Here is a 15,000-nt window from a genome sequence, read left to right on the forward strand (position 1 = left end):
AACCATCTAATCACTTTCACCCGTCTCTATATTTAGATAAATACAGACGTGTTGCTGAAACACAGGTCATAAATAAAGTGTTCCATTGCCAAGTAAAATAAAGAATGTTTACTATCCTTAATAATTTTAATTTTACAACATGCCAATATTATTTAGCTTTGCAGCAGAATTTATGAAGATTTCCATATATTCATTTCATTAACCTAAGAAAACATATAATACATGAAAATTCCTTTTGGAAATATCTATTTTATGATAACTTTACCACGAAAGGGAAAAAATAAAAAGAGGTACCTGGAACTTCGCTGAAAGACTCTCCCAGCACAGAGACATGAAAAGGCAGTTCTTTCTCTTTAAGTTGCAGCAGTACTTTAAAGAAAGTTTCAGGATCTTTATCGTGTTCCCTTGAAATAAACAGAACTTATCTCAACATCAGTTGTTTACTTGTGGAATCGTTTTTTGCTCGTCAGAACAGTATTTTTCTTAAATTTTCCTTTTGGGGAGCAAAAGCTCCTCAGCATAAATTCCCGCTTCACTTATGGCTGCATATTTAACTCGATGCAGCGCCCAAGCTCAAAGCTCAGTTTCATCAGATTCTTGTATCTCTTACCTGTCTTGAAATGATGTCTTTACTCTTTAAATTACCAGCTTAGAAAGCCAGGACTGAATACCTCACCAAGCCTAAAGCAAAATCATGATAAAAATGCAGACGTAGGAAAAAAAGCTCTGATTTTTATTCGTTCACTGAAACAAGATATGTAATCTCCAATATATTTTACCCCCTTTTTCAGGAGCAATATGTTAATTGAAAACTTTTGCTAAAAACACATGATTTTCCCAAATGGATTTTTATGAATACACGCTGCATTAACATGTACTCCTGATTCACTCAGTGCATTAGGTAAAGAAGAAAGAATAATCCTAATGTGAGGGCATTTTCCACCTTTAGACTTTTAAGGAGCTATCTGCAGATAAGAAAACTGCATATATTTATAATTTCAGCTGAAGATAATATTAAAGGTATTACAGTCAATGTCTTGAAACACAAGGCTGATGTCAAAAAGAAAAGAAAATCCTATTTGCTAGTCCATCTTCTTTACCAGGGTAGACTGAAAGGTTAAAAAGATACCATAGATGAACTAAATTTCCAGAATTTTGGAAATTATATTAATGAATTACTTCATGCAATGAGTTACTTCCCCTGCTCCAAGGTGAAATCTGTATTATTTCTTACATTTAATTACTCTGCTTTAAATTATCGCATTTCAGACAGATGTGCACCATACGTCTTTAAAAGATATTGTTTTTATTTATCATTTAGAAAATTCCCCTGTTTTCCTTCTTGTATTACGGCAAATCTATAGCCTGGTTGCTCTGGTGTCTTTCTTCACAGCCTAATTTTGTACAATGAATCTGTAGGTTTGTCACACCACTATATGAAAGATTAATAATTGTATCATTCAAGAAATCTGAAGCCAAATGATATCTGCAGCTCTACATGTGTTAATTTCTCATTCAGTCAATATTTTTCATTTAGGGAATTAAAACAAATTAATCTCATAATTAATGTGACTTTCGTAGGCTGAAAAATCTTCAGGAACTGTAGAGTTTTCAGAATTAGCTGCATTTTTAAAAATAAAAGACAGACAAAAATCACTTTAAGAAGGTCTGCATCTCCCAGATTTGTTTTGTTCCCAGCAATAAAGAGGAATGCAACAGCATAAGCTTCATAATTTGTTTCACATCTGTGAACCAGGAGTTTCCACGGTGGTTCCAATAACCAAAGTGGATAATATTGACTCTGCAAGCGAATTTCTCTCGGTTGCAAAGAACTGAGAACTATCTGCTACTTTGCTTGTAACCTTATGGTTAGAATATCCACTTGTTTCTGGTTGGTAAATTATAGGTATCAACATATTTCCAATATTCTAGTCCTCTCCAAACATCCAGCTGAAAGAGCCGAGAACTGGACTCATAACAGATTTGGCTGGAATGGGATGTTTATCTCACAAATGAGGTCTGTAAAGAAAATAGCTTCATTGCTGAGAGTCAGGTAATTCATTGTAGTGTTTGCTGCTGGCCTCAGTTTCCTCTGCCGGTAGGTTTTTATGGGTGTTTTAGAAATGGTCCTTTGATGGACCTGAGGAGCGCAGCACGCAGGTGAAGCGTCACCGGTCTGAGACATCCACGTACGCAGCAAGGGCAGCCTTGACAGCCACAGCCCGAAGCTTCCGATATGGATCCTTCCAAACCTTCGCAATCCGCAGCAGAGCCTACACAGTCACAAAACGTCCTTCCAGAAAACGATACGCTTTCCCTCCTGCTTTCCAGGAGGGACCAGGGGTCCCGGAGGCAGCCAAGAGTGGAGGCTGCTGTTGGAGCCACATTGTCAAGGAGCTGGCAGGGGAACGTGAAGCCTTGCAGCTCGCCCGAGCCACATACGCTGCACATATTTAGGAAAACTGATAGGAATTGGAAGTTGCAGCTTTGTTTAATAGGTGAGGAAGAACAGAAGGAAAATTTGGCACCCAGAAGGAATGCTGGAAGGGGAAACGTTTCCTTTGCGCTGGAGCCTGGCTGATGGGTTTTCTGATGTAGGTGATCCTCCTTCCACGTTGCCTTTTAAAACGTTTTGCTTTTATGTGATAGCAACGATGCCTACAGGTTTTAATGACCAACTTTGTGACTCTTGTAGCTTTTCTACTTGGGAGTTCATACGGTTCGTCAGCTCCTGAGACTTTTCCAGGCGCAACCATTTTATTTTTAGCCATTTTTTGTGAGGACTTACAGAAAGCTCCTGGCACGTGCACCTACAGATTGCAATGTATATTTGTAAGTTAATAATGATATAGCGCTTCCTGGTAGAGAGAATAATTAGCACCCGACGATCTCTTTAGTGCACCAGAAAGAAGAGTGCTGTGCTTCTCAGCTGACATGGAGAAAATCATATACAATCCAGTCTGCCTTACTCAGCAACAACTGCTAAACACACCAGATTGTCATAGCAGTGATCGTGGAAAAGGATGAACACAATATGGAATGTCTGTTCTGTAAAGATCTGCTCAAAATGACGTGCACTTTTGGCTGCATCTGTTGCATTTTTGAGCTTTATTAAACAGTATTAATTATATGTACTTCATTTCCTTGAGAAGAGCTGCAAAACTGTATAAAAGCCTGATATTAAAAGGCAAACTTTTCTTCAGAGATATTACGTGTTTGGGGAAAAATTAATCTAATGTGATTCTAGGGTCTGCTTCTGTTGTTTAGTTTAGGCTTTTGTATATTTATTTGATTTAATATTAATGTGGTAAAGGAAAAATAAAAACTGGGCATGGTTTGAATGTATTCTAAATTTCATCATAAGCATATGAAAACAGCAAAATGACCAAACTCCAGCTCCAAGCCGCCACAAAACGGACACGGGCAGCATATGCTTCTCACCCATACCTACATTTGGATCTGAGAGCACTGCCACTAGAGATATTTGCTCTCCGCGTCGAGCTCTCAATATCTCAGTATTACACACTAGAAATTTTTACCCAGGATTACTCAAGAGGGTTTTTTTTTTTTTTTTTTGCTGTGCACTAACATTGCAAGCGCCTGGTCTGGCTGTGGTAACGTGGCTCAGGATCTCCTTGGTTTTCATCCTGGCTTACGGTGACTTCCCTTTGCAATCTCAGACCAGACTTTCCAGACTACGTTTTGGTTTCAGTAGGAATGGAATCAAACGGAGAACGGGTAAGTTGTAGTATTAGTAGCCTCAGTACTGAGCATCCAGCAGCTCTGCCTTAGCCTTTTTCTTTATAAAACGGGTGTGACTATTTGTTTTTCACCACAGAAGGATGCTGTCAGGACTAACTGATGTCTGATATCCCTCTTTTCAGCTTACAGTGATTAAAAGATTGATTAAAAAAGAACAGAAATAAGTCCCTGCTGGTGGTGGGGACCCACAGTCCTGATCAGTGATGGAAAAGAGGTAAATTCGGCCCTTTATAGTATTCGGTGCATATTCATCTCCTGAGAGAAATTCAGTAAGAGACCCACATGGTCTTATGTGACTTAAGCCTAACTTTTTAGGTGTATATAAAACTGATCATTCTTGGTGACAGTCCTAGTTATTTGGACGAGAAAGCCACATACAGCTATGCAGCTAGGAAGGGTGAGAGTTAGGTAAAAGAGAGAGAACGTGCTCAAAGGGCCAAAATAAATGCAGTCTCTTTAAAAAAAAAAAAAAAAACAAGTAAGCTTAAAAACTATGGTTTATGCTAGTTAATCTATAACATAGAAGGGCTACGTCGGGGAACAAAGCCCTAATATTTCAGGAAAAAAAACGCACAAAGGGTGTGTAATGACTGTGATAACAACAGTCCTGCCATGCCATCTCTGAAGGTGCTACGTATTTTGAGAGGTTTACAAATAAATGCAGCTAAAAGTAAAATTAAAAGGGTTAATCTCAATCTTAAGACATTTAGCAAAGGAGATTTCTAATGTTCCAGTGGCAGAGAAGTCAAAATTGTGAGGGCGCATAGTAATATTTCACATTTCATAGTGCCTTAAATCCAAGCAATTCGGAACATTTTCTACACTGTAGTAAGTAAAAAATCCAAAGAGCCCACAGAGGGAGAAAAGTATTTCCAGATCACAGAGAACCAGTCTACAGCAAGCATCAGTTTGCAAAGGAGTGGGAAAAGAGGAGCCGAATCCAGACTTCCAGTTGTCCCGCAGTGCACGCGTTTCTCCTCCTGCCTCCCCGTTTAATAAAATCACTTGAATGTCAGCTGCACAAAGGTGAGAAACGGCAGCACCAAAGCACTCACGAAACCTTTAGAAGTTAAACTAACATTTTAAGATTTAGGATGTAAACCCAGAGCTACTGCACCGATTCCTGGCTGCCTTCAAGAGGATGGGTGTCACTCTGGGCTGCCAAAATATCGTTTGTTATTTAGAGCGCTGGGCACCGTGTTTGGAGACGGAGAACTGATGAGCCAAAGGAGACCTGGGACGAGAGGCATTAGCCGGGGGGAGGCCCAAGGGAGGCTGCGAGGGGCCGGGAAGGCCTTCGGGAAGTCCCTGAGCACAGAGCCAGTAACTACAAGTTAAGGAGAAGTAAGACACAGGCCTTGAAGGGTCCCTCTGAATAGAGGGAAGAAAGAGAAAAATCACTAAAGGAGACACCAGAGCAGCATTGGCAAATGAGAAAAAAAAAAAAAACAACAGTTGAAGAAAAAATCACTGAAGGCCCAGGGAGAAAAACCCCGATGGGGATGTCCTGGAGGCGGATCGTTAGTGGGAGCTGTCACAACGATCCGAGCGCGCGCAAGAGGCTTCCCCATTTAGTTTGGGGAAAGTCAAAGAGCGAGGACTGAGTTTGGCAGCAAACAGGGGGACAAGCTAGGCAAAACAGTACGTAAAGGGGACGGGACCACAAGAAGAGCAAAAAACCCAATGAATACAGAGCACCTGAATGAGGAAAAGACTAAGAGAAACCACACGCTTAGAAGAACAAGATGCAATATTCAGGTTGAAAACTAAACAGAAGATGGGATAGCCAAAGCCAAAGGAAGAAAGACAAATATGGGATAAGTAGAGGAGAAAAAAAGTATGTGGGAAAAATGAAAGAAAACAGAAAACTCAGATTCAGAGGGAGGTAGAAGCCACAGGGAGCATCTAAAAGTAGTACCAATGGTAGAGAAAAGGTCAGAAAAATATCAGTAAAGAAGTAAATTAGGAAGCAAAAATAAAAATGCGTGGTAATTAAAGGAGAAGGACTGAACAGAAAGAGATGACAATGAGAAGAGACACTGAGCAGTGTCAGAGCAAGAGCGCAGCGTGGTGGCAAACAGGAACAAAAGAATCACTGAGGGGAAGGGAGAAAACCTGCAAAGTCCTTCCTAAGATTTACAATTTATGAAATGGTGAAGGAGGAGAACGAGGAGGTGAGCGATGCTGAGCCTCGGGAGCGGGGCAAGGCAAGAACTGCACCTCCATCACGACAGATTCAGTAGCTGCTAGGTGCCGTTATCCCAGTAACGTTCTTCATTTGGGTGATAAAAGCAGGAACTTGAGGTTCTTTACTGGTGTGACTGATACAATACGGACTTGGTGAGGGTGACGGAGGAGGCTCAGAAGCTCTCGTGCCACAGGAGCTGTCGTGCCACAGGCTGATAAGACAAGCCATATGACATCTGCCTCCGGTTGACCTTATATCTGTCCAGGGCACTCTCAAGAAACTCACGGCAGCACGTCAGTACAATAAACGGTGCGATCCTCAAACGCACACTCGGCTGAGCCAAAAATGGGGTTCCATTTCACGACATACCGAACCTAACGGAAAGTACCAGCCATTTTATCACTGTATTTCACTAGTTACCAAATTACACTTTGATATTTTATGCTAAATACTAAGCCCATCAACTTGTGAATTTAGGTCTATTATAACCTAATAATGTCAGAAAGTAGCAGTGCAGTGCACAAAAATAAGCATGGCCTTAAAAATAGAGAATTGCTGAGTTCTGATCTTTTTCTGTCACTGACTTCCCATGAGACTGCTCTGTCCAGGTTTCCCCATCTGTAAGATACAGTCTTACAGGAGCTTTCACTTACAGGAATGTGGTGAGGATCAGAGCCAGTAAATACTTCAGGAGGATAATATTCTTCTTAAAGTAAGAGGACTCATGTTATAAACCTATTCAACATACTAAATGAAATACATTCTAGTACTAATTACTTTCACGGAAAAGGAAGGCACTTGCCTAAATCGAATCACTTCAATATACATTTTGTCTATGTTAAGACTGAAAAAAAAGACAAAAAAGTAAAATTCTAAAACCAAATTTCTAATAACAATGCTCATGTTAACTGCGAAAGAGGAAAAATTACTGCCAGGAAAGAACTATTAGAAAAGAAACAGGGGGAAAAATAACTAAGAAAATTCAGACATGAAGGGAAAGTTAATTACTTTCCATTTATTCAATTTATCGTAGTATTTTTCCATCTTTTTACATTTCCAAAATGATGCAGAGGTGGAGTGTAAATACGTAGTTAAGTCCAATGAGTTTTCTTCTTCAGTTGCTCTGCTCACAAAATGTCCTTGCTGTAATTGTGCCTCTAAACATTGTCTGGCATCATCAGCATCAAAAGTTACCACAATACCCCGTCAGTTAATAAAAAATGGAGTCAACAAGAAGGAAATGGTTTTGCCTAAGTGTCACTGAACAAAGGATCCTAGAGAATATTTTCTAGCCAGAAATCTGGAGGTTTTGCAAGCAAACAAAGGTCCTGGTCCTTGCTCATGCTTGTGAAAGACCTGTGCAAAGCAAGGAATTCAAAGATGGTACTAGAGAGGCAAAAAAACAGCCAAATAGTACGGGCAAACATAGTGTTTTATTTTCTATTATAGCCCATGATGTATTTACAGTGAAGAGTGTGTATTTTACCTTCTGATTTTTCAAATGGCTGGCCTGAGAAAAATGGGTGGCATTTTGCTTTATGCTGGAAAAGCATTTTCCCCTATCTTGTGCTATCTAGAAGAGATTCATAAAAAAAAGAACCTTGGGAGTTTATTGTTTAGATCCTTCTTCTTCTCCTCTCACAATTTATAAAGAAAAAACTCAAAATAAAATATTGTACATTCCCTAACCAAAGAAACCTCAGGATCAGCATCCGTCATTGAGTCCTCTGCTTATTTCCTAAAGAGAGATTAACCTCTCAAGACAAAGACCTGCATTTGGTCTCAGTTACGTTGGTGTAAAAATCAACGCACTTTGATTCAGATGCCTGTTCGTTTCTTTTACTGCCGCTTAGCAAATCCAGCTTTTCACAAGTGTAATAATGCTAGATTCACGTGAAAATCACTTTAGTTGAATTTGGAAAGCAATCCAGTAACTCTTATGTACTCCGCCAAAAAGTTTCTTAAAAAAGCAAAATTAACTTCAAGTTCCAAACGTATCATAGCAAAGCGGTTCCCTGTTGTGAGGAGTAGTGGGAGGCAAGATAAAATTTCCGTGTGACCCTGAGGGCTCTGATAACCATATACTATACATCCTATTGTAATTAATTCAATACGCTATTAAAAAATCATCTCATAGTAATAATAGATGGGCAATAATATGATAGTAAGTGGACAATAATCAACATTTGCTACTCAGGTGGTTCCTCAGAAGAACAGAAGAATCAAGCAGAAATTACTGCATAAAAATTACATTACTACACGTTGACTGAGAATGACGACCTCGCTATACAGGACCCTGCAGACTGATGCTGTCTATTCCACCGTGATTTCCATGGTGGACCTACATACTATACCAAACTATGACTATTTAATACTCCACCTACTCCAGTCTACACTGCCTGGGTTAAAAAGGAAGTTGTGATCTTCCCTGAGAGGAATTAGCCAGGGTACCTAAGATAACTCATCTGTTTTGGATTCGTGAAGCTGTCATCTCCAAGGATGAAGCTCCTAAGCAGGAACTTTTCTTGGCACCAAAACCAAGGCTTGAAACTCATTATTCAGAGAGATTAAAATAACTACAAATCTCCCTGCTTTCAGAATAAGGAATGAACTCATTTCTTTGACTCAGTTTTCCCACAACCACACTGAGAAAAAGCAGAATGAGGGGACAAAGGGAGAAAAAAAAGGATGAAAACATGGAAAAAAGGGAGGTCGGGGGAGGAAAAGAAGGGAAAGAGGAAAAAACTCAAATAGTTGTAGTGCAGTAAGAAGAGGAAATTAATTAAAAAGAGCTCTGAAGGAAGAAACATAGCCCCCTATTACTGGTGAAAATATAGAGGAAAATGAAAATTAGATTATTGGCTTATGAAGGATTTGATTTTTGTCTCTTGGAAGACATTCACATACTTTGGTGAGGGGTGCTGTATATTACAAAGTGGGCTGGTGGTACCGTCTGCTAAGTTTGCTTGGAACTTCTTATTACAAAACCTCTTTTTTGTTTATGATGTTTCCCAGGACTTACGGCTACCTTGGACTAAAGTTGTCCAGAAAAATTCTGCCAAAAGTTTTCAGAATATCCAAAGAACAAGATTTAAAAATCTCACTACCCAGTAAAACCAAAACCAATATCTCGCATACTTTAAATTTCAAATAAGCCTCTTTCTGTTTTAGAGAGAGAACTGTGTATTTGGTCAGACCTGATTTCGTGTCAGAGATATGCCTTTTGTTATCCTTGTGAAAAACTTCCTAAAAACAAAGTCAAGTTACAAGCCTTTGAAAAATTTCTCTTTGGGCCTGGTCACTGAAGGCTCCACATGTCTTGGGCATACCTCAGGCCAAGGCCAGGTGTGAGGGTCCTACTAGCACAGGTCAGACTGCTAAAGCCCAGGCAGGAGCCAACATTTGAACCTAAAAAAAATCTTGTCTTCACTTTCAGTGATTCCTGTACTGGGCTTGCAGTAAGATACTGGACTTTACAGAATAAGGCACTGAAGATAGGAATCCACAAGAAACTGAAGATTAGGTTCAGAGAAAAAAAGCTGGCAGAAGACAGGGGGTGAAGAGGCAGAAACTGGTAAAGGTAAAGTGTGTTTTTCTAGTCTGGCTAAAAGTCTCTTGGGGACCACAGAAAAGCAGAGGTGGAGATCTGAGATCTGATCAGTAAGACCAAACAGGCAAGAAAAGTGGGACAAAGAAATAGCGAATTGAGTAAAGGGAGAGGGGAAAAAGATACAACATAACGTCAGTTCTTAAGGGGAAAGATGTGATTAGCTGAGTAAGGAAAGTAGTATAAGAAACCAAGAAGGCAACACGTTCAGGTTGGACAATGGGGCAAACAGGACCCAACACTATGGAAAGGCAGGGATGGTAACTTAAAAGGTTGTGAAACCGGAGAAGAGACGAATGCAATGAGAATTTTCTGCCCAGGGAGGCTAGAAAGGAGGAGAAGCCGGAGGAACTAGGACTGGCAAAGAGAAAAGGAAGAGGTTTCAAAGAGGAGGCCAAAACAGGTTTGGGAGATGGGGGTAGAAAAGGCTTGCTTTGATGGAAATAGGTGAAAGAAGAGTCTAAGCCCCCTTCCTTCAGAGCCTCAAAATGACTGCCCAGAGCCGTTGGTCTCACCAGTTCGCATATATTTCTCTTCAAAGAACTGGGTTTTACAGCTGTTGCCCCAGAGAAGGACGATACCAAGAACAGAGTCTCCCATTATGGAGAAAGGGAGAACCAGGTTTACTATAGTTTTTATGGCAAAGTGTAATATAACCATTCCAAACTTTAAAATAAACTCAAAATTCCAGGTAACATAGTCCTGGTTTAGTCATACATTAACTCAAAATCAGTTTTTGAACCATGGCAGAAACATTTGTCACAGCAGTCCTCAGAGGACAGCACTGAAGTGGCAGCTCTTACAGCATTTTAGTGCCTGGGTCCTACAGAGGGAATGAAGAAGAAAGGTTTCTGCGCGTGATATTTTAAGTAGAATCTTTATGCAACTTTAACTTTTTCCTTTTATTTAAAAACTCTTTCTGTCTCGCTATCACATCTTGGTGTCTGAGCAGATTGGCATGGTTAAGCAGTAACGGCTTCCTTTGCAGTCCACAGATGGGCTTGTGTCACGCTCGCATCAGTGACACACAACGGACAGCAGCACATCGCCTCTCATGCGCGTCACCCACCATGGCCTCCACCAGCTATCGCAGGGATCTTCGGTAAATAAATCCTATTAGTGAAGCAAAATGGTCCGAAACGTACCAAAGCCCTGCATCAAACTCCATTTTAGAAGCACAGGAGTTCTTGACACAACGTAATTTTGTAACCTATTTCTGATCGAAGGAAGGCGGCTCTGGAAATGGAGTTGCACAAAGTTGTAGGGTGCTTTAGAGTGCAATGCCGCCACATGCCCCAAACCACTCATTTTGAATTTTTTCTTTTTTTGTAGATAACAGTGCTCTTACAATCTGAGAACATTGTTTACTACATGCACCTCAGGTAAGGTATTGCTTTAACCTTGACTTTACAGGAGTGGAAGCAGGGTTTACACCAAATTTATCCACACGCAACTAGGAGCAGAATCGGGTTGCAGAGCTTAAATAGAGAAAAGAGAGTGGAGTACTTGGTTGAAGTGAAAGAATTAAATGCATTTGGGAGAGCAGTGAGTAAAAAAATAAGTTTATTTAAACATGATTCTTTTGCAGCCTATTACGTTCTCCAGGATCAGAATAAAGTCTGCTAAAAGTTAGTAAATAAAGGCTTTCAGGAGAGCTTTATTAAATCACTTATGACTTATCATGTTAAAGCTCCAACTCAGATATCTTAATCAAACTTTCAGAGAATGTATTTAATTTTACTGGAAATCAGAAGCCAGTTACTAACTCCAAGAGTTACTGTGTGCCACAGCACTGAATGGATTTCTGTAAACAGAATATTTACCAACAACTTGGATTTAGTTCTCTAAAGTTTCAGTTTCTGAAGGTCAAATAACTATGTAACTGCTTAATAAAGAAGCAAAGAAGTACCTCTAAATATCTCCAAGCTCTGATGGGCTTATATTCTGCTCCTTAGGTGAGGTATTAGCAAAGCTTATTTATTTTCATTTCCAAGGCTTTTATTTGCTCATTCCCTTGTGGTAAAGCTGATTTCCATGATGATTCCCTTCTTAATTTTAATACCCTTTTTACTCATCATATAGACATAAGAATTTTCCATAAAATAATGAAACCCTTCCAAAGGAAATGAAGACAACTAGAAGAGGAAAGTAAACTAAAGCCTACTTTTTTTTTTTCAATTAATTGATCCACTGTCATATGCATATATGAAAGATTTTTTTTTTAATGAAAGGAAAATAAGGTTAATTAACATAAAACCCCTCACTCCTTGAGATGTTGAATTTTGAATTTTATCCATGCTGCCTAAGTGCCTTGATTTCCCAGTAATGACCTAGTTCTCCTAATGAGTAACATTAACCCCTGGCTGTAGCTGTCCAGGACTTAATTGTCAACTGGAGCTGAAATAGGAGAGTTTGCCGATCAGCAGGTATGTGGTATATTAACTCATGTCATTTCAGACCCTAATAAATAAATCTGTTGCTAAGGCAACAGGAACATCAGCTGTATCACTTTTTTCTTTTTTTTTTTCCTTCCTTTTTAAAGGAAACTGCCTTTCACACCGAGCTTTTAAAAAAGGAAATTAACTACATGTTACCATAATTAGAAGAAACATCGTTTCTCATCTCAGAAACATATCTACATTAATGAAAAAAGGCATTCAAAAAGAGGACTGCTTTCTACTGTGACCAGGGTAACTGAAATTATTTCCCTCCACTGAGGCAACGCAATTTGAAGTATACATCTGAGTGAGAACAGATCACAAAATATTTTAGCTCTTTGTATTTCTGAGATAGTTCCCCTTTCCTTTATTACACTGCTGATGCCAAATGAGCAAACTGCTTCAACTACTAATCAGGAGCTTGGGCAATTCAAACCACACAAGGAAAAATACCACTCGTAACACCCAGCACCTTTTAACTCTCTGCATATCTTTCGATATGATTGGCAGAAATGCAATCTTTTTACCACCTAACGTAAATTTAAGTAGATGATTTAAAGATAGATGTCATTGTTCTTTTCTGTCCTACAGAGGCAGTTACCTGATTCTGGACTCATTAAAGTAAAAGGAAGCTAGGGCAGTGGCTTGAGAATCAGGCAACACAAATGCGTCTCAAAAGGCACCCACAGTTTGGTGAGCCAGACTGGAAAAGCTGGTTATTCATTTCCTGCCTCAGTTTCTCCATCTGTATGATAGGAACCTGAATGCTCCTGTAAGAGAGTAACAAATTTAAGGTTCTACAGATATGCAAAATGTATACAAGTAGTAAAAATAATTTTTGTTTTCCGTAAGGTTTGGGAAGCAAGATCTTGGTACCCCCTACTTCTGTTTGGAGACAGCACACTGTGGAGGTCCCTCTGAGTGCTTCACAGCCGGATGTGATGACCAGCATTTAATGCCCTGCCATTTTACCCAGGAATGAAACGCTGCCCTGCACTGTGCCTGAAAAGAAGGCTCCATGTGTGCTAGAATTTGTCCTGATAACCATCACAGACCACAATTTTCAGAAAAGATAGGTTTATGTTTAATTGGGGACTAGAGGACAACTCTTCTGAAGCTCCAGGTGTCCGTGTTTCACCCACAGAACCGCAGAGATGCTCATAAAGCCAAGTATCGCTCTGGGAATGCCTACCATAGGCTCTGCTGAATCATAAACATAAGTAAACTGCTCTTAACCCAAAAATATATCTGGCTTTTACGCTGGAGAACATAAAGGCAATACAAAGGTGTATTTTTCCTGTGATCAAAATTTGAGATGTTTTCTCTTCCGGACTATCAATTTGTTATAGCTCTTAGAGGAAAACATGTTATAAGGAAGATAGATAGAAAAAAAAAAATGATGCTGAGATGTTCGTTGTACCGTGAGATTTTTCACACTTGAGAGGTCTTCATTATATCTTGAAAATTTCTGAAAGATCTTAAAGACAATGCTCAAGGGATAGTAGACCTTCTGCTGAAAGGGTTCAGTACCCCAAGTCTCAGCTGCGGGAAGAATCTTCAAGATTAGGCTTCATTTACGAATGAACTAAGAAAGAATGGATACTTCCCAACTGCCTTTCCAGTTTACATTAAAATCTGAATTTCTTGGAGTATTTCATTAACTTTCTTGAACTGCTTGCTACTCGTAAGACACCAAGGCATGCTGTCAAACTTAACTCTAGTTTTGTTTGCATGAAAATGAAGTTAGATTATTTTCTTTTCACTTTAAATGTTCAAGAAGTGAAGGAATCAGCTTCTACTTGATGTCTCTACATACACTTTCATGGTAATATTTCGTTCACCATGTGTCATCTATATCACACTCCTAGTGAACACAGTTTTCCTTGGGGAGTATTAGAAACCTTTTCTTACACACTGCTAAAAAGTTTCCATTTTAAAATTGCTATTTTACATCCTATGGGCTTTTATCATATCTGCTCCATTTTATGTAAGGCTGTATAAACATTTGCATTTTAAGCCTATGTTTTCAGTCTGTCTTATCTAACCAACACTTTCACTTTTTTTTCGATTATATTTGCCAGAACCAGCTGCTTTTCAGAGGTGAGCCTTCTGCGTAGCCTGTACCTAGAGCCAAACTCCACCGCTTTGCAGTACGCGGGGACAGAGAGGAGCCGGGCAGCTCTGAGCTCCCGGCTACGGGGCAACTTCCCGGTCTGCGAGCAGCCTCCTTCCTCTCTCCAACACCCCACCTCTGGATTAACACCTTAAAACGACACGGCACAACTCGGCACTTGGAGAGAAGGAGCACGACCACGACCTCGTTTTCTCCAAGCCCTCTGCCAGCTGTCTGCAACGTGGAGGATGCCCGGTGAGACCAATAACAGGTTTGGACGCTGTCTTCTTCTATCTGCATCCCGACGGGATGAACTTTGGTCCAAAGAATTCTGCAACGCAGGGAAAATATGACTTGGGGTTATAGGTTTGCCGTTTATTAAAGCAGCAGCACTCTCAACTGGCTCTATATTAAGTACTTTCAAATTCTGAATTCCTTTTAAATCTTAAAGTCGGACACACTCACTGCAGCGATGGCCCACAATCAAAACTGACCCCTGGGCAAAGCCCTATCTTTGTACCTATTTTTTTCCACGAGAGCAGAGACCCTTCAGATAATTTTTGCAATCTAGATTTTCTTTTTTTCTTTCTGAATTTCTCCATCGTGACTTTCACGGCAGTTCCTCCCGCTCTTGTATCTCTCTGCCCACGTCCCTCCACATGCTCTGGTCACACGCCGGTACACACGACACGAGATAAGGGCCGTATCTCATCTTTCACGTGAATCGATAACGGACATTTGTTTGCATGCACGTATAAATTCTCTCAGATCCCGCCCGTGATCTTTTATCATACCCCTACAATTAGGGGAAGAAAAATTGATTTCTGACCACTGTTGGTTATCAAGTCTTTAACGGCTGAGATGATATAGCGCACGCAGGGAAAAGAAGAAA

At 40.0% G+C, this 15,000-nt stretch overlaps 1 protein-coding gene across 15 annotated transcripts in view; it reads right to left on the reverse strand.

Annotated features, from left to right (window-relative positions):
- GTDC1 (glycosyltransferase like domain containing 1) overlaps positions 1-15,000 on the reverse strand; it is a 197,680-nt gene that overhangs the window by 17,740 nt on the left and 164,940 nt on the right. For all 15 annotated transcript variants that reach the window (XM_068949317.1, XM_068949311.1, XM_068949312.1 and 12 more), the window contains one exon: positions 295-404. In XM_068949317.1, the coding sequence (XP_068805418.1) occupies positions 295-404 (110 nt within the window). The remainder of the gene's footprint in view (positions 1-294; positions 405-15,000) is intronic.

This window comes from Struthio camelus, chromosome 6, assembly GCF_040807025.1.
Source record: "Struthio camelus isolate bStrCam1 chromosome 6, bStrCam1.hap1, whole genome shotgun sequence".
Lineage (NCBI taxonomy): Eukaryota > Metazoa > Chordata > Aves > Struthioniformes > Struthionidae > Struthio > Struthio camelus.